The 19,677-nt window shown below is 42.7% G+C and overlaps 1 protein-coding gene across 1 annotated transcript; it reads left to right on the top strand.

Moving 5' to 3' along the window:
- Positions 1–129: 129 nt before the first annotated feature.
- On the top strand, positions 130–18,977 carry BLM (BLM RecQ like helicase). Its single transcript, XM_054215368.1, has 21 exons — positions 130–257; positions 352–1,052; positions 2,182–2,371; positions 2,824–2,945; positions 4,192–4,324; positions 5,328–6,058; positions 6,873–7,049; positions 7,471–7,589; positions 7,945–8,058; positions 8,819–8,917; positions 9,006–9,154; positions 9,969–10,075; positions 10,873–11,033; positions 11,534–11,729; positions 12,149–12,339; positions 13,376–13,523; positions 13,895–14,094; positions 14,856–15,048; positions 15,501–15,623; positions 16,911–17,118; positions 18,692–18,977. Exons 1-21 carry the CDS (start codon positions 151–153, stop codon positions 18,873–18,875), a joined length of 4,353 nt encoding a protein of 1,450 aa, XP_054071343.1. The 5' UTR covers positions 130–150; the 3' UTR covers positions 18,876–18,977.
- The last annotated feature ends 700 nt before the right edge of the window (positions 18,978–19,677 follow it).

Here is a 19,677-nt window from a genome sequence, read left to right on the forward strand (position 1 = left end):
ACTTCCGCCGCGTCTATCCAATGGCGGGGCGGGCGGCGGTTTGGCGCTGAATGTGAAGGGAGCGCGCGGCGGCGGCGAGCGCGCGGTGAGCGCGGCCCCGCGGCGCCCCCTGCGCCCCCTGCCGGCGGGGCGGCCCCGCCCCCTCCCGTCATGGCGGCCGTGCCTCAGAACAACCTGCGGGAGCAGCTGCGGCTCCACTCGGCCCGCGGAGCCCTCAGCGCCCTCCGCAACCCGCCCCCGCCGCGGCACCGCCCGGCGTGAGTACCGGGGGCCTCGGCGGGAGCGGGGGGCATCGGGCGGCGGGGCTTCACCCGGGCGGGAGGCGCTAACGAGGGGCTTGTCTCTTTCCAGGGGCTTTACCTTCAAGAAGACTTCTCCGGCCGGCGGCCCGCCCAGGGAGCCCCGGGGCCTCGTCGCCGCCTCCGCCTTGAGGGAGAAAGATGTTAACACCTCCCTGTCCGCGGTCACCTCGGCCCTCCCTGCCGCCAAGGACAAGAATACACAAATCCAGGATTTTTTTCCAGTGGTACCTGGTGGATGTGGTGTCCAGCCCGGTCCGGCGCTCGCCAGGCCTCGGGAGGCGTCAAGAGGCCCCGCGGCCTCTAGGCAGAGGAGCGCGAGCGAGGGGCTGCGTGGGGCCCCAGCGCCTCGTCCTGCGGCCGCCCCCGTCGTCGCCATAGGAGATGACTGGGATGACATTGACGACTTTGATTTGTCGGGAATCGAAAAGAAATACTGCAGGCCGCCGGTCCTGTCCCCCAAGGGTCAGCGGGCCACCAGCAAGGCTTCCCAGAGGCCAGACCCCCACCTAGATGAGCCGACCGGCTCTTCCCCCGGCACCGTGGGCCAGGACACGGGGCTTCGCAGCTGCGGCTCTCCGGAGCACGGGGAGACCTCTCCAGCGGCCGAACAACAACCCTCCTCGCAGCAGTCGGTGATCTGCCTTGAGGATTCAGCTCCCTGCAGCGGTAACAAGGCTGTGGGTGAAAGCCTTTGGGAGGATTTATCTGCTGACGTGATTTTGGATGATGACAGGGAAGAGGGTCACCCAGGTAACAATTTATTTCAAAGTACCAGTGAGATAGAGGAAAATATGTTCGTGTTTGCACGCAGAGGGCTTGACTTTTCAGAAATCAGAGGGAGCTGTATGCTCGTGTCTGACAAGCAGTTGTGGGTGTGTGGATTTTGCTTGGGTAACCAGCAAAATTTGTAAATGGTGGAGCATTGTCTCTGTGGCAGAAGTAGCAGCTGGTCGCATGGTAGTATTGGGAGCTGCAAGACTTCCCATAAGGCATTCCAGAAATGAAGAGCAATAGTCTACAGGGAAGTTATAGAAAGAAATGCACTTTTAAAATTCATACAAAAGAGGCATAAAAATCATCTTATGCCTAAATGTAATGATGAGAAATATTAAACTAGAAAAAGAGATATTTCAATTTAAAACAAAACAACAAAAAAAAAAACTACCAAAAAGCTTCAACCCTTAATTATAACCAAAAAGTTTGTGATTATCAGTCAGAGTGCTTCCTTGGCAGCTCTGTGTTCCTTTGAAAGTTTTGATCTTCATTTGTGAAATTAATATGTTTATGCAACTGAATGATATTGAACAGTGTCCTGTGATGCTGCCGTTACACTAAATGGTGAAAGGATTTGTGAACTGTATTTTTCTTAAGAATATTTTATTACCTTTTTCCCTCGTTCTGTGAAATTAATTTTAATATATTAATGATATTGGTCTTTCTTAGTGAGATTTGTCTTATAGGCAGTATACATGTAAATTTACCTTCTAGTTCCAGAATAGGGACTATACTAGTTGATGAGCCTACACTCTCTTGAAGCTAGTCTTTAATATACAATAGTTTTCGATAAAATCTCTTGTAGGAAAATATACCTCTTAAGGTTTTTCTCTTCTGACAGGGAGAGGTAACTATAGGCAACCTATGTAACTTTTCCACTTAAAAGAGGATTTGTGCGGGTTTTGTCTGTTTGTTTTTAATGGCGGAGAAAAAGGTAGCAGTAATAATTTTATTATTTTTGTTGTCCTTTAAAAGTCAGAAACTGTATTTAACGAGTGTTTTGAAATCTGGCTATTAATTTTTTCCCTCAGTTCAGTTGCATTTTTGTTTATATCCAAATGAGTTTACAGTGTTACCCAACAGTATTAATACACTTCTCTTTCAGCTGCTGGCGCTAAAAGCAGAGCGAGCCAGAAGCCAGGCAGTGATGAGCAAAACAGCCCCCCAGAACTGGACGAGGTCGATGTCGAGCTGTTCGCAGGCACTGAGCTTGAAGAGGATGATTACTTAGATGTCGTTCCACCCTCCCCTGAAGAAGAACTGCCTTCCTTCTTGCCTTCTGTAAAAAGCATCAGGTAAAACAAAGTTCATTGATAAAACTCTCTGTCTTTAGGATGATTTTTAAAGGTACCAAAAAAGAAATGAAACTAGCGATTGTTAAAAAGGTACAGATTGAGTTGACTGTGTCTGTTTGTTGCTTGGCAGCTGCAGTTGACAGCTGCTCTTAACGTTTTGTGAAATACTTTTTGGTTTATGGCCAACGATTAAGGTGGCTTTTGCTTCAGAAAAAGCAGTTATTTTTCCTTTTGTAATGGGAGGAAAAAAATATTGAAACAAGTCTCTGCACCTTGGCACATAGGATAAGTGACAAAGTGCTCAGCTACCTGTATTTTAACCGGGTTTTCAGAAATTTCATTGTCTTTTACACTCATCTTAAATGTTGTTATTCTAAAAGATAAACTTCTTTTATGGAAATGCCTTGATTTACAGATATCTGTATTTTAATGACTTTTTATTTTAATATTAGTAATATTTTGAAAGAATCTCCTACTGGTGGAAGATCCGCAGCTAGCAGCGTTGAGTCCACGCCTGGGATGGTTGCCACAACGCAGCCTGTTGCTGAAAGTGATCCTGGTGCGGAGGATGCAGGTGCACGAAACATTTTGAAATTTTATGCCTCAGATTTTGGGGATGGTTTGCAACGAATTGTTCTCCTGTGTACCCCATGTAATACTAGAGCATTCACTAACAGTGACCGATGGGGACAGGGAAGCAGGGGACTATCTCATACAGGATTTTCAGGTGTTGTATACACGTTGTGTAGGCTCGGGGGTGTTGTCTGATCGCGATTCCGGGTTTCTCAGTACCAGTCTGGGGTACTGCACAGACCTCCTTTTCAGAATGTAAAAGCACAGATTGACCAAATTGATCCCAAAGTCACCTACGGCACAAAGACACATCACTGTAAGCTGGAGCTCTGTCAGTGCTTCATTTGCTTCCCAAGATGCCAGCTTTGGGAAATAGTGAGCTAAAATGTTTCTGAGATTCACTTGCAGGATGAAGAGTTACTACGTATAGGTGTGGCACAGCCTGCCTTGGAGGCTGCAGGTTCAGACTTTTCTCCCAAGATACATAAAAATGTAGCTTATGGTACTGTTCTACGGTGTCATTTAAAATGTAGTGTTTATAAATGCTCAGAGCAGTATTTTGGTGTTCATGTTTTAATGATGCTGTTCTGGAAATCAATTTAGTCGGGCTCTATCTCGTTGTACAGTAGTATGTCTATAGCACACTTCTGGGCATCGGGGACGGTTAGGTTGGTCCAGGAGGCACCCTGCTGACCACTGGGTAAATCGGTGTTCGGCAACTGCAGCAGAGGCCAGCATTTAGTCTGAGGGATCACAGCCTGGCAGCAGCCTGAGGTCCGGTGCATTCGTTGGCAACATCCAGATGGTTTGCAGTGGTACCAGATTTGAAAAGGAAGGTCATGAGGTGACAAATGCCGACTTTCACCTCTGGGACGGTTTCTGTGGTACTTTCTAGACTAGAATTGCAATGTAATATTTTATTTTGATAAAATGTGTTTTGGTGTGTTTGGGGAGGGGTTATTTGGGATTAGCAAAACATGTAATCTTGAGTGGTTTTTTGGAAATAAGTTTGAAAACTGTGGTGAGGTTTGGAAAATATATAAAGATGGATAATTAAAAGGCAAGGGCAAAAATATGTAGATTAGCTCAGTCTGTGCACACAGAAACAGTTTCTTTATGTGAACGGACTTTTTAAAAATATATTGAAAGTAAATTATTTAGACTTATTTATTGCAATTTTCTGTCTTGTTATATATTCTAATAAAAAACTACTATTACGGCATGCTAAAATACACTCCATCTCACAGATAAGGGCTTGCATTTGGAACAGCAACTCTACGATGTCATGGATGATATCTGTAAATTGGTAGATGCCATTCCGCTTCAGGAGCTTCAGTCTCTGTCCTGTGCAAAAGAACTTCTCCAGCAGAGAGATCTCAGGTACATGTTAATAAGCAGCCTTCCACGTATCCATGCTCTGTGTGAAGCAGTGTCATGCCTGCAGGTGTCTCCATCACACTGAGAAGATGAAACGGAAGGATTTTTTTTAAAACCTTAAAATTACTGACCAAATGAAGAAAAACAAAACCCTCAAAACTGCTGAAAGTGTTAACGATCACAGTGTTCTGCCAGAAGAAAGGGTCAGTTCCACATCCAGTCTGAGGCCCAGGTAGTCCCGTATCTTTTCTCTGAAAGGTGACTAGAACCAGATGCTTCCAAAGCAGCAGAGTGATGCAATATAACCTGCCAGGTGTCATCCTGATTTCTTGTAACCGGAGGCGTTAATTTAATATTCTCTCTATGAGACTCGCTCTCACTGACTACAGTGATTATGACTTCTCCTAATATGTGTGTACATGCCATCTCTCAGTCTCATCGTTGCTGCTGCAGTCTGCTTCCTCAGCTTCTGCATAGTCTGATGACACAATACGTAGACAAATTATTGTGATTTGGGATTTACTGGATTGGATCTATGTGCTTTTTCTGAACGTTCTCAGTAAAACTACTTTATTCCATTTCCTCTGATTACTGTAGTCAGACATAGTCTTTAGAAAGTACATAAAAACATAATTTGGTTCAAGCATATTTTTACTTTTTTAACTTCAGGTTTATGCCTCTCGAGATTTTTTTTTTTTTTTTTTTTTAACGCTCTACCTTGCCTGGATCAGTTCCTTGCTATTAAGAATTCTTTTATTTTATGTCTGCAGAGAAGATGTTGTAATTTTGTAATTATTTTGTTCAGATGAGTTCTGTTATTATTCTCCCTTCCCTAGATTTGTTTGAAATATCTTTAAAATATAGTGACACGGAATACGATGTAACCACCATATGTTACTATTTTTAATAGGACAGAGACTGTTTAATGTGTATTGTAGAACTTGATCAATCATTGCTTGTGACTAAATATTTTTTTCCTTCTTCCTTTCCTTGACGTCTCTTCCAGGAGGAAATTGCTAGCTAATTATGTCACTTTGAACAAAAGTAGCATAAACAAGACTGCTCCTAGAATCTGGAAGGTGTGTGTGGAGCGGGGCCCTCCTGCGTGTCCTGGTGCTGCAAACCGGAGCTTCGGTTCTGACAGAAACTCGCCACAATCCCCAAACCTCCCACCTGTGCTTTCTGGGACTGTTAATTCAAAAAATTTTTCTACCAAAAAAAATCAAACCTTGGATACCTCTTATGCTTCAAAACAAAGTATTGAGGAGATCACCTGCCCAGAAACTACAGCACTGTCTTCTTCCAAGGGAAATGGCAGAGATGGAGCTTCCCTCAGCCTTTGCTCTGAGATGTCCTTCGACAGCAGCTTCTGTGAGAAACCAGGGGGGAGAAACGGGGGAAACTGTCACCTGCTGGAGAGGCCTCTCACCAGCACAGCTCTGAAGGGTCAGAGCAAGGCTCCCACCAGCATTCCTGCAGAGGATGGTTTGGGTATAAATGATACGGACTTTGACCTTGATCACTTTGATATTGACGATTTTGATGAGGACTGGGAGAATTCGGTGAATGACTCAGCACCTGAGACTCCATCTATGCCGTTGTATCAGCCCGTTAAGGAAGGGCCGCCTGCCAAATCGCTCTTGTCAAAGATAATGTCCAGAGCCAAAGGATCTGCCGTTGTATCAAGCCCTGCTGCTCCGAAATCCAGCTTCTTGATGGCGACAAAGAACCGCTCAGGTAAATTGTGCTCATTAGGATTACTGTCTTTCCCTTTCTAAATTTTTATTTACTTATTTTTATACCTAAAGCCAAGTACTTTCCTGTAGGTTACATCAATGCCTTTTGTTTCTGGGGAAATTTCTTTCGGTTTCTTTTTCCAATCATCTTCTGCTTTTTTCCCTCCAAGTGATGCCAAACTTGTTGAATATTCATTTGCCATGCAGGTGGTGGGCTGTTGGGAAGATGAAGCTGCTAAAACTGGAAACTAGAATGTTTCTGCATTTTAATTAAGTAATGACTCTGCAGTTGTTAATTCAAAGCTGTGCAACAGTTTTAGCTGTTTATGCAAAATGTTCAAAAACGGGCACTTGTTGAAGCAAACCTGATCCCTCTGGGGCACGGGGTGGGTCAGTATTACTTGGGGTTACTGTAGGAAGGGGTTGGTAAAGGGGGAGGTGAAAATGTTAACCCGTTTCACCAGCCTCTGTGTCACTGGTTCACCTAGCACCTAGTTTTAGGTACCCATGAGCAGGGACCCCATTAATAGTTGTTTGTGAAAAACGGAAGTTTGTCAGTGTAAGACATTTTATACAGTCATGGGTAAGAAGCTTGTTTCCAGAGGTGTGAATCAAAATTCACACTTTAGCCGGTCTTAAATTCTAGATGAATGCAATTTTTATTAGTAAGTCATGATTTGAATTGCAAAGGTTCGGAGGGCTGAAGCGGTGGCTAAGCCATGCGTTACAGTGAGGCAGTTTTATACCGTGAGGCAGGAGGCATAGCGCAACTTCACATTGTAACTTATTGTAAGTCCATTTTCTTTGCCTACTAGATCCTCCGGCTAATAACCCTGCACTAGAACGTTTCAGGGGCATGAAATTTTCCCATTCTGAAGGGATGATGACTACATTTCACAAGAAGTTTGGTTTGCACTATTTTCGGACAAATCAGCTGGAGGCCATCAATGCTGCTCTTCTGGGTGAAGACTGTTTCATCTTAATGCCCACAGGTAGGTGTCTCCACGCGCAGCCACAGGCTATTGAGGTCTGGCACAGGCTTGAGAAATAAAGACCTGAAGCTCCTTTTGCAGGGCCGTTGACAAACTTTTCTCTTTCTCTGTGCCTTTGTGGAGGTGGTGATAAATTGTGCTGCTTGAATTCTGTGGCTGCAAGATTTCTGGACTATTGTATGCTCTGTGGTATTTTGAATGAGGGGATTGAATTTCTGCCTGCCGTAATATTTCACATGCTATAGCTCTGCTTTATCCTACAGGTGTCATATCAAAGGCAGTCACTGGTAAAAGTTCATTGTTTCTGAAAGTGCTGTAAAATGGGAAATAAGAAATAGGTCTCCCCTCTTCCGCTCCTTCTCCACAGTCTCCCTTTCCTCTTGGTATCTAACGTTTGGTGTGTTCTGTTTAATCCTTGCAGGTGGTGGTAAAAGCTTGTGCTACCAGTTACCAGCGTGTGTCTCTGCTGGGGTCACTATTGTTATCTCTCCATTGAGGTCGCTGATAATAGATCAAGTTCAGAAACTGAAGACTTTAGATGTAAGTTCAAACACCTTATTTTATTTAGTTACACTGCAGAGAAGCCAACTAGAAATCTGGAATGTTACAGTAAATCTTATGTCTCAAATATAAATGGGAAAAATTGATTAGCTGGGAAGTGCAAAAGGCAGACGAAGTTGTTTAGGAAGAACTAAATTAGATGAACTGGACTATCTCGGCAGTCCAACTGCTAAACTTCCTGATGCTTGTGTGTATTTGTTACTGGAGCTTAGTTTTCACGTACAGATGCATATACTTTTTTTATCTGGTTTATAACTAGATGTAGGACTATATTTGGGGATGCTTCTGATTTGTGCATATTAAAACAATATTTTTTTTTTTTTTTAAAATATAGATTGCTGCCACATATCTGACTGGTGATAGAACAGATGCTGATGCTTCAAAAATATATACGCAATTGTCAAAAAAAGATCCTGTAATAAAGCTTCTGTATGTTACCCCTGAGAAGGTTTGTATTTAATTTGAATTGTAAAATCCTGAAGGCAACAAGAGGTGGATTACTATGAAGTATTAAAGGGGAAATGCTGAATTTAGAGTAGGCTTCTGGGGAAAAAAATTGTTAAATATTTTTTTGATAATTCAGTAAGACTCTGTACAGATGTAACTAATTTCAGTCGGTAATTAACCAAGAATGAGAACTGAGTATGTCTGTACAATTTAAATTCTTAAAACAAAACCCCCATGCCCATCCATTTCAATATATCTTACTAGATATTAGTGGCTAATTACTGTCAAGTAGCTATTAAAATCTAGACTACTATGAGTAGGATAATACAGGGAAAAAAATGTAACTGTCAAGGTAATAGGTGATTGTCAAAAGATTGCCTTGTACTGAATTATATGTTGCCTTTGAAAATGCTGTTATTCCACAAGAGCTTTGTAAGAGGGCACTGTTTAGCGTGGTGATTACATTTCTCTCTTCAGCATTGTCTTTTCTTGTCTTTGGTGACATAAGTCATTTAAATTTACTGAGATTGTAGGACCTCTGGATGGATGATCCTGGAACCTTGTGGTAATCCCACGCCAGCTGCTTCGTTGCCAGTTAAAATGAAGCTGATTGCCATCTGCTTTATGCGCTCAAGCTTCACCTGTGCAGTCAAGATGAGCTTGGCTGTACAGAACAATCGTTTCTGTATTCTTAGTCGGGTAGGGTGAGGCTTGGCTCTGTTAGTTTGCTCTCTTAATGCCGCCGGTGGATGTGTACCTAGGTTTGTGCAAGCGGCCGGCTGATGTCAGCCCTGGAAAATCTCTATGACAGGAAACTCCTGGCGCGTTTTGTCATTGATGAGGCCCACTGTGTCAGCCAGGTAAAAACCTTCATTTGTTTTTCAAAATGGCAAAAGACTTAGTTGGAGCATCTTACTCAGTTACACTTAAATGTTGTTTTTGAACTAGTGGGGCCACGATTTTCGACAAGACTACAAACGGCTGAATATGCTCCGCAAGAAGTTTCACTCTGTTCCCATGATGGCTCTCACTGCCACTGCGAACCCCAGAGTCCAGAAGGATATTCAGAATCAGCTTGAGATGCTCAAACCACAAGTGTAAGTTTTTCAGCAGTTTCCTGATACAATTTGTTTGTGCTGCAGGAATTTGAGCGGAAAACTTAGTAAAGTAAGAAAAGCATTACGGGTCCATCTGGAATACTTAGGTAGTTGTAGCTGATTACATGAGATTGTATGCATGGAATTTATGGTGAGCTATACGCAAAATATTAAAGTAAGAAGAAAAAAAACTTACTAAACTCTCCTGCATGAGCTGTTTAATAGAAAATAACATCACTGACAAAATATGCAAGTTGTATTTTAGGATGCTTTTCATGAGAATGCTGCAAAACTGAAAAGCTGGAAGTGTTTTTTAATTAGCGTTGGCAGTAATCTAGCTAATGAGGCACCTTTGGGCCTAGATTGAATTGTAGTGTTTTCATGGTACATGATGGAAAAATAAAGCATTCTGTTTGGTAGAATTTCTTATTTTAGCAATGTATTTTAGGGTGGAAGGAGGGAGGTGACACGTTATTTTGCAAATTTGATCAGTCAAATGTGGATGCAAGTATTCCAAAGGAAAATGAAGGCGAGGCAAATCACTCTCTGTGTTTGGTTTATGGGCATTTCTTCCTTCTACATAGTGCCGTATAGCTTTGTGTTTTTCACAGCCACAGGAAAAATGTAGGAATTTTAGACGCAAAGTATGGGGGACGTGAATCTCCATGCGCATAGGGGAACAATAATTCCTTTGCAGATAGTGCAGACCAAGTAGTAGTTAGTTGAACGTGGGACGTTCCAGTCAACGCCCAGCTGCTGAAAGTGTTACTGCACCCATAAAGCTGACGAGCACCCATGAACTGTCATGTTTTAGGTTTACAATGAGCTTCAACAGGCATAACTTGAAATATGATGTGTTGCCCAAGAAGCCAAAGAAGGTGGCAATGGATTGCTTGGAATGGATTAAAAAATACCACCCACGTGAGTACTGAGCAGCATGGTGTGCCTGCATGTATATTTATGAACTACTATTTAAGGCAGGAAAAGCTTTTATAATGCTGTAAAACCCCCAAACTTGTGCCTTTCTGTAAGCGACTAATAGATTTACAAGAAAAACAAGTTGGAGGCAAAATAGTGTTATTGATAGTGGGAATCAGATTTATGGGAATCCTAAAGTTAAGAGTTCAAATTAAGATGGAAAAGTAAATTATGGTAATGCCCTTGAGTAATCGTTCTGGAGGCTGCCAGACCTTTTAGCATTTTGTCTTCAGAGCATAAAGATCATGTAATATCCATACCTTTTTAATTGTTTAATTCTCTTGGTCTCCTTATCTATGCTTCCCCTCGGAGATATCTTCAGAGATTCCTATCTTTCTAGTCTTTGTTTCGGAGTCCTGCTGCTGGAAGCTGGCTGCCCCAAGCTCCCTTTATGGCTCCCGTCGTGCTGTAACCTGGTGCATCACTGGTTAAACTGCTCTAGCTCTTCGTTTCTGTAGTCCTTTACTCATGTATTTTAAATCCTAAGATTGCATGGTATTGAGCAGGAAAACTTTTCTTGATTCCACCTTACCAAAAAACCCCAGGAAACTGGGTGAGGAGAAACTAACAAAACATCTGATATTAATAGAATTACTTTTCTTTATTATTAAGCAGTTACTGCGTTACACTTACCAACCTCTCCCTGTTGGAATAAATGGATATGCTTGACAGGATGACTGTTAAGCAAGTGAAAGGGAATAAAGCTGTATTGTAGCACAAATCTCTTTATATGTTTGCAGATGACTCTGGAATAATTTATTGCCTTTCACGTCATGAATGTGACACAACAGCGGCTATTCTGCAGAAGGAAGGTCTTGCTGCACTCGCCTATCACGCTGGCCTCACTGACTCCAACAGAGATCTTGTACAGAAGAAGTGGATTAATCAAGAAGGATGCCAGGTAAAAGAAAAGCAACTGGAAGAAAAAAGTGAATAGTGCTTAGAGCGCCTTTATCCCTCTTGGCCTAGTAAATGAAAGCAAAGTTGTGTAACGCTATTGCCAAATCAGATGCAGTATTAAATAACTGATCCAGACAGATCTGCCAAAACAAACACATTAGCCATCTTTTTCTTGGGAATTTTATGAATCAAAGACTGCAGCACTGCCCCAAGGTATGATAGTCCAGGAGGAAGGAACTGAGCAGTACAAGGCTTCTGAAACAGTGCTAGGCACGCTGCTGAATCGTATATTGAGACTCAAATTTGGAGTTTTCCCTTTGTCTGGAATAACCCTTCTGAGAGGAGAGGTGGTTTTGCTATTTTGTACTCCTCGTGCAGGGTTACAATTGAAATTCTAGGTTCTGCAGTTTCATAATCCTGATCGCTGGTCTATTTTCGGTGCAGAGTGCTGCACGAATAACTTTCATAACTCTGTGTAACAAATTATTATCTCCTTCCTAGGTTATATGTGCAACAATTGCCTTTGGAATGGGAATTGACAAACCTGACGTCCGCTATGTTATCCACGCCTCTCTTCCTAAATCTATAGAAGGTTACTATCAGGAGTCTGGCAGAGCTGGGCGAGACGGGGAAATGTCTCACTGTCTGCTCTTCTACAGCTACAGTGATGTAACCAGGCTCAGAAGGCTGATACTGAGTGAGTTCTCGTGTTCCTAACTTCATGGGGACAACATTAAAGCAGTCACTCGGTCACTGATCTCCGTTTCATTTAGACTGTGTTATTTTCTCGTGCAGAGGTGCCATATATAGTATGGTATTGCCAAGATGGGAGAACTGGGCGTCTTCACCTGAACGGTTCTCTGTAATGCAAGATTTTTGTCACTTGTACTTAATTTTAGCCAAAGCCATTTTGCTTCTTACATATCCATCTCTTGATTCTTGTCATTCTAGTCCTCTTTCTCTTCTCCAGTCTTTAAAATTTTAAAGGTAAAATCTGTCCTAGATTAATTCTGTCCTAACCTACTCAAAAAGAACATTGTGTTTTGTCTAGCTGATAATACATAAAAATGCAGAGGTGCAGATTTAACAAATTCAATTGAATTTATTGTATTTCAGTGGAGAAAGATGGAAACAGTCACACAAGACAGACCCACTTTAACAACCTCTACAGTATGGTTCACTACTGTGAGAATTTAGTCGATTGCCGAAGAATTCAGCTTTTGGCCTATTTTGGGGAAACTGATTTTAATCCCACCTTCTGTAAAGATCACCCAGAAGTAACTTGCGATAACTGCAGTAGAAAGAAGGTAAAAATCATAGCTCTTATTTATAGTGTTGTTAAACTGATTTTGCGTTTAGCTGTGTTTAAAAAATGGTTACGTGACATTTGGGAAGGCAAATGGAGAAAATGGATAAGATGTCTCGTATTTATGTGATACTGGATGCTTCAAATTATTTCCAGGGATTAACCTAGAGTAGAATTACACGGACTATCCATGGACTACGATGCTCCTATTTCTGTCAGAGGAGGACTAGTGAGGTGTAAGGATGTTCCTTCGTGCCGATTTTCTTGGCTACAGTGCTTATAGGAGGCAGGAGCTGATAGAAGATCCGCAGGAGCGGCTGTGGGGGAGTCCCTTCAGCTGCCTATTCTGATGTTTTTGAGGCAGCGTTGTGCTGCCAGAGGAGCGAGTGCCACGTTAGGAGGTGCACGCTGCCTGAGGGGGCCCGAAGGCTAGGATTTGTGTGGCAAGGACTGAAGCAAACTTGTCAGTGGCATGAAGAGGAGTAGAAGAGAAGACAGTCATTGAAGCAGACAGGGAAGGTTACCGGTCTCTCCAGACCGGGTCAGTTTTATACCTGATGATATTGCTTCTCAGTCCTGCGTTTGAAGCGTTACCCTACATAGCTGTGATTGTAACCAAATTTGAGTAGAATAATGCATGTTCAGTCCAGTCTCCTCATTTCAATGCATGTTCAAAGTGTAAGTTCTAGTGCATGGCAGCAGAATAATTATGGAAGGCTTTCCAAACAATTTACCTTGATTACCAGTATTCACACAGCAATCTTGCAGCTCACTCTATAGACTTAACACAATAGAGATTATATATAATCAGTTGGTACGTATTATTGCATTTTTCAGAGTATTATCAAATGCAGAATGCCTATGACTATATTGTATTACTGTGATTGTACCAACTAGAAAATCATTATTTGTCTGTTTGGAACAAAACTAATTTATGACTGGAAAAAGCTCAACAATGAAAAATAAGGTTTTCGGTAACAACTTGCATTAGGACAGAACCCCATGACGTTATTTCCTGATCGAGTCTATTTTAATAGGATTACAAATCAAGAAATGTAACAGATGAAGTGAAGAGCATTATAAGATTTGTACAAGAGCACTGTGGACAAATGGGACGAATAAATGCAAAGAGAAATACAGGTTTTGGAAGATACACATTGAATATGATGGTAGACATTTTCTTAGGTAAGTACTGTTCTTCCAGAAACAGCACCTAGATAGACTCCGTGCATAAATTCCTGACTAAGCATCAGGAGGTCTGCGCAATACTAGCAGTCATTTAAAAGAAGGCATATTTTACAAAATTATTCTTCACAGGAATCTCTCAGTGGTAAATGATCCAAAATAAATGAAACTAAAGCTTTAATCTGTTTCAGGTTGCTATAGTGATAATATTAGTTTTCTGGTGGTGCTTGGAGTTTCTGGTGCTTAAATGCATTTATTTTTTTTGTGTGCATAGACTATGGAATACCCTTGGGAATCTTCCACAGGTCTGTGAATACACACGTACGTAGGCTTTCTAATCACAGGCTAATCCCGTGATTTCTGTTGCACAGGTACAAAGAGCGCGAAGATTCAGACTGGAATATTTGGGAAGGGGGCTGCCTACTCAAGGCACAACGCTGAAAGACTCTTTAGAAAACTGGTCTTGGACAAGATTCTGGATGAAGACTTGTATATCACAGCTAACGACCAAGCGGTGGCGTATGTCACTCTAGGACAGAAAGCTCTGGCTGTGCTCGATGGGTCGCTACAGGTGTGTAACAGTTGGGTTTTTCTCTAACGTATCGTTATAGGGGACGTGCTACAGTTTTTCTGTAGCATATGCCCTGGCACAGTTTAAACATAGTTGGCCTACCAGCTGAAGTGCAGGAACTAATCTTTAGCAGATGCAAGGAACAGAATCCAACAAGCACGATTTCTAGTCCGGTACTCTAATAATAATGTTGTGAGGCAAAAGGTGAGTTTGAGAGGATTGGAGAGCGTTAAATCTTGCTCTTCTTCCCCCATCCACCTGATTCCAGCTTGGCAAGAAAGGAAAGTTATGACCAACACAGAAAAAGCTAGCTAAGAAGAAAAGAAGGAACAGCGCTACCTTCTCCTGCATCTTCTGCTCTATTTTTTTCCAGTCATTGGTGAGCTCTGATGGAAAATGCACTTCAAGAAGGTCATGGAACCAGTCCCAGAAATTCTTGAGGCAATGTCGCCTCTGCATGAGTGCTGTGTTTGGAGCAGAGAAGAGCCCTCAGCATTAGGCCTAGCGACCTTTGGGTTCTCAGGGTTTTCCCCTGTTGTGCATATTCTGCTAGTTCTTTGTAGAAGAAACTTAAGGATGGTTAAATACCCTGTAAAAAAAAATAATTTAAAAAGCGTATCCTGGGTAAATAGCTTTTTTTCATCCATCAAAGAATACTTTTCGGTTTCCTTCCTTGTTTTCCTGTGTTATCAATCAGTCTTCTCATGGTGACTCTGCAGCGACTGCCCTGACGGAAGTTATTGCTTGGCTTCTTTTAACAGGTGGAGTTTCATGAAACAGAAAGTGCCAGTGCCATCAGAAAGCAAAGGGCTTCCGTGGCAAAAGTGTCCCAGCGGGAAGAGATGGTTAAAAAGTGCCTTGGGGAACTCACAGACACATGCAAAACGCTTGGGAAAGTCTTTGATGTGCATTACTTCAATATTTTCAGTACTTCAACTCTAAAGAAAATAGCAGGTAATGTCAGCTTCTCGTGTCTTGGAACCCCTGTCGGCAGTAGACTGCACGTGCAATTGCAGCCTTTCTGACAGAGAATCTACAGTTTCTCACATTTAGCGAGAAGAGGTTTAAGTACGTGTAACTGAGCGGGTCCTGGGGAAGTAGCAGACACAGCGCATGTTCCTTGGGGCTGCAGGTTATGCTGTAGCGGTCCTGCTGGAAAAGTACGAGAGCTACCCAAGTAGCGATACTGCTAAACAAACTGTGAAACGTTTCAGAGAAAACTTTCAGACTAGTTTTTCTGCTAACCAACTAGAAGCAAGTCAGCTAGAAAAAAGGCTTACTTCCTTAAGGACTTAATGCGTCAGGTGGCGCTAAGAGGAATTAACTTCCTCCAGAATGCTCTACTGTGATCTCTCTCCAAAAAAAGTTAGTTTGACGTGTCTAATTGGTACTTTGTTACATTACAGAAACCTTGTCATCTGATGTGGAGGTTTTACTGCAGATTGATGGTGTCACAGAAGATAAACTGGAAAAATATGGTGCAGAAATAATTAAAGTGATGGATAAGTACTCTGAATGGACCACACCAGGTTTAGTATACTCTGTACCTAAACGTGTGCTGTCCTCTTTAATACCCTTCTCTCCTCCCCATCAGAAGTTTCACTCAAAAGTTGCCTTGTTTTAAATACAAATAACTCATTCTTGCCACTTAATAATTACAAAAAGGGAGCAACTGCACATTTTCAGAATATACAAAGATCTTTGCTATCTTCTCACTCATTAAATTCAGCATATCTCTGAAAGGCTAAAAGAGGAAAACGAGAACTAAGCAGACTGCTCTGCTCCTAACCTATTAGTTATTGGGATTTATGTAATGTGCTTAGTCATAACAAGAATTCTGACCTTAAAGTTAAAGGTCTTGCACCTCCTGCATGTTTTTACACCTGCATGTAATACGTATGGGGTAACGGCATAGCCTGGCAGAAAATCGATAACTGCTACCTTTTATTTTTCATAGTAATTGAGGTCAGCAAGTTCAGGTCTTCACTGACTAGCTCTTGCTCAAATGTGAAGCACTTCGAAAGCTCGGCATAAAAAACGCGATCGGGTTGGAAGGGCAGTATTGTACAATGCCTTTGCACAGCTCTAACCTCATATACAAAGTTCAGCTCAGTGGAGAATTGAGCCCCAAGACTGGTAAATCTGGTAACTTCACCTGAGCATCGCATGTAGCCTGTGTTGTAGTTAGACTATTTAATACAGCCTGGCTATCAGATGAGACATTGGGGCCTGCAATTTTAAAGCGGTTGATGTTTACATTTAAGGAGGCTGTGCTTTCATACACTGCAACGTGAATAAATGCACATCTACAAACTAGATTTTTTAAAGTATTTTTTTCTACTGCCTGTGCAAAGAATCACATCCCTCTTGATCATGACTGATTGAGAAGGAGCTCTTGGCTCCCTGGGCGTTTCAGTGTCTCCTGAGGCTGTTTTTAAAAACAAGTGTCAGATTTGACTGTAGTATTTATGGTATATTCCATAATTCTTTCCAGATGACATGGGGAAGGGAGCATAACGGCAGAAAGCCCAGTGTTACCAAGATAGTTTAGACAAGAAGCCAAGCTAGAGAACATAGGACTGCCCGGTATTCTTGTATGTCATGAGGAGGCAAGGACAGAGGCAGGTTTGGTTTATGCCAACTTAGGAAACACCTTTAGCTGAGCCTGGAGCATCACCAGGATGAAGGCAGTGCCAGGGAGGATCTGAACAGCAAGGAGAGCAGTTTTGGCACAGTCGGTGTGTTCTGGCTGAAAGTTCTGACTGGCCCAGGCGATGCCTTGATTTCATTAGTTTTAACTCACTGTCCGTCTGCAGAAGACGCTGCCTGCCAAAGCCTGGACACCGCTACGGGCAGCACGGGCACACCTGAGAGCGATGAAGAAGCAGAAGATGTAGTTACAACCTCAAGCTATTTTTGCAATAATGCAAACCAAAGAAGGAAAAGGAAAAGGCTGCCAAACTTCAGAGACTCAAAGAGGAAAAAGACAAGTAATGGTGGTACCCAGCAGTTTCATCCCAAAGGGTACGTTGCTTGTGGTAATTTGTATCTTTTCTCTGTCCAGAATAGCATAATGGTGATCCCAGAACTGCAGCGTTATCCTGCTGCGTTTTCTTGAGTGAGCATGGGCTTTAAGAACGGCATTGAAGTGATGCAGGTACCTGGTAACAACTGCTCTGCTTTGGTTTCCTAGCGTTTTCTGTTGAAAAAGCTCCTGGTGAGGAAGGGTATTTAACAGTTGTTCTTTGTTTCTCACTCGTGACTGCCACAAGCTAAGTAGTGACACTAAATTTCAGTGTGCTGCCGTAACCGTCATTAGCAGAATGACTGGATTCTGGGCTTGGAAACATAAAGACAGCTTGGAACTCCAAAGATTTGATGCAATGTTTGAACTTCAGTTCCCAGTCCCCAATAGCAGCAGTTTGTGCCGAACGCCTCTGCTTCAAAACTTGATGATTAATCGGCCCTGAAAGGGAACAAACAAAAAAGGAGAAATGGTTGGAGAAATTCTGCCCGCCCCAAACCCTCTTTAAAAATGGGGAGGGGGTGTGTGTGACATGAGAAAACTTGAGCAATAAGTTGTTGTTTGGGTTTTCTAGTTGTGCCTTTTAAAGGTTTGCTGTGCTCATAGCTCGCCTTGCACAAAAAGGAAGTAAAGTTCCCTCACTGTGGTATGGTCAGGTTACTTAATCCCTCCGCCTAGAGATTTCACCTCGCTTGGTGCAGGAGATAGAGAACACGAGGTACGAAAGAGCAGTTATGTGAACAACCCATGTCTTGCATTTCTGAAATAATTCTTTGAATGGGTTTTTATTTGGTCTGTAAGTGTCACAGAAATCGTATTATCTTTCAGCCGGGAGGAGTTCAGGCCATGCGGAAGAGTCGGTCTAAATGGTACTAATGTGTTCTCCAGAACATTCTGTAAAGTCCCCACCTGAATTTTAAATGCCTGAATTTTAAAGACTGTTAGGGTTTATTGGTGTATTAACTGCTTATATTTTACTGCTTTAATATTGCGTTTATCACCAAAGAGAAGGCATGGTCTACCTTATTCAAACTCATTGCTTTCTGCCATTGTCTGTTCTTTCCAAGGATGTCTCTGCCTCTGCCCTGTTTTTCCTCATTCCGGTCTTTGTTTTTTGTAGCAAATACAAAAAAATCTCCAGCTCTGCAGGTCTTACTCCCCCCCTTTTCACCTTCCACTCTGGTAAAATATTAGTCGTTAAATGCTGTTGACCCTGAACTGTCGCTTAATGTTGATACTCTAATTGGATTAATAGGAGTCAGGTTGGTTCAGCATTTCTGTCCCTGTTTCAGGCTGCTGCTTGCCCTTAGGCAGATGCCAGAGCAACAGCTACACTTGATTTACATTCCAAAGGTATTTTTGCAGCCATGCATATTAAAAAAAAAAAAAAAACCCAAACCAAAAAAACCTAAAAAACCAAAAACACACAAATAAACCAAAAGAAAAAAACAAATCTTTTTAAAAATGAAAGCATAGTCTTCTAGAATATCTATATGTAAGTATACTACGGGCGTAGGGAACGGGGCAAGCGAAGCAGACGTCTGACCCGTACCTTCCCTCTGCCCCTTGCAGTGGCTACAGCAAGTACCGCCGGCCCAGGAGGCAGCCCGGCTCCCTGGCTCCGGCCTCCTCTGGCTCCGCTTCAGCGTCCTACACGGGTAGAGCCATGCAGGGAGCTGCTGGAAAGCTGGGGATTATGGCACCACCCAAACCCAAAACCAGACACTTCCTTCAGCCTTCGTATTCAATACTGTAACTAGGAGAATGTAAATACTGTATAATAGCAAGCCCTGAAGATGTTTAATAAACCTTTGTTTCATTTGCTAAACCATCTGAGACTTGTACATTTGTCAAGTATGAAAACCTCACATTAAATAAATGTTTTTAAACTCATAAGCTTATTTGGCCCTTTCTACTGTAAACAAACAAGAGTTCTGACTGGCTCTAGAAACCCCGCTATTCCAGTGGAAACGATCAGCTACGATTACAGCTACCTCAGGGATACGCTTGAGACCACACATCAGAAGCGGTTGCTGGAACTGCGCATCCCAAAGCCGTGGTTGCCTCTGTTCCGCTCCCTTGCCACTTGCATAAGTACTTCAGAGCTCGAGAGCTGAGCTGCTCTTCTGAAAACGTAAGTCTCGGGATGTTCTCCAGAGATAGAAAATATAATTAATGTTTGGAAGTTTCAGATTTTATTCCCCAGGTACTGGGGCTGGAGAGCGGGTGCGGAGCCTCCTGAGAGCGCCCAGGCCTGCCCCGGGTGTGCTTTTTTCAGTTGTTCATTTTTTCATTATTTTTAAAACCTGTGATCTCATCACAGCCATGCTGAAGGGCATTTGAGCTGCCCTCAGCTCCCAGTGCCCTGCCTTGCACCAGGCAGGCTGGTGTGTTCAGACGAGGGCTGCAGAGACGCGCCTGTTGGTGCACGCACGTCCCCTGCCATGCCTGGCAGCGCCGGGCCAGGACCAGCCCTTTGCTCGCTTGACTGGAGCAGAGGATTTCATCAGCTATTTCTGAGCAACAACTCCACGAGAGCTGGTCTTGAGGATTTTATG

The sequence above is a fragment of the Rissa tridactyla genome, chromosome 9 (assembly GCF_028500815.1).
Source record: "Rissa tridactyla isolate bRisTri1 chromosome 9, bRisTri1.patW.cur.20221130, whole genome shotgun sequence".
Classification (NCBI taxonomy): Eukaryota; Metazoa; Chordata; class Aves; order Charadriiformes; family Laridae; genus Rissa; species Rissa tridactyla.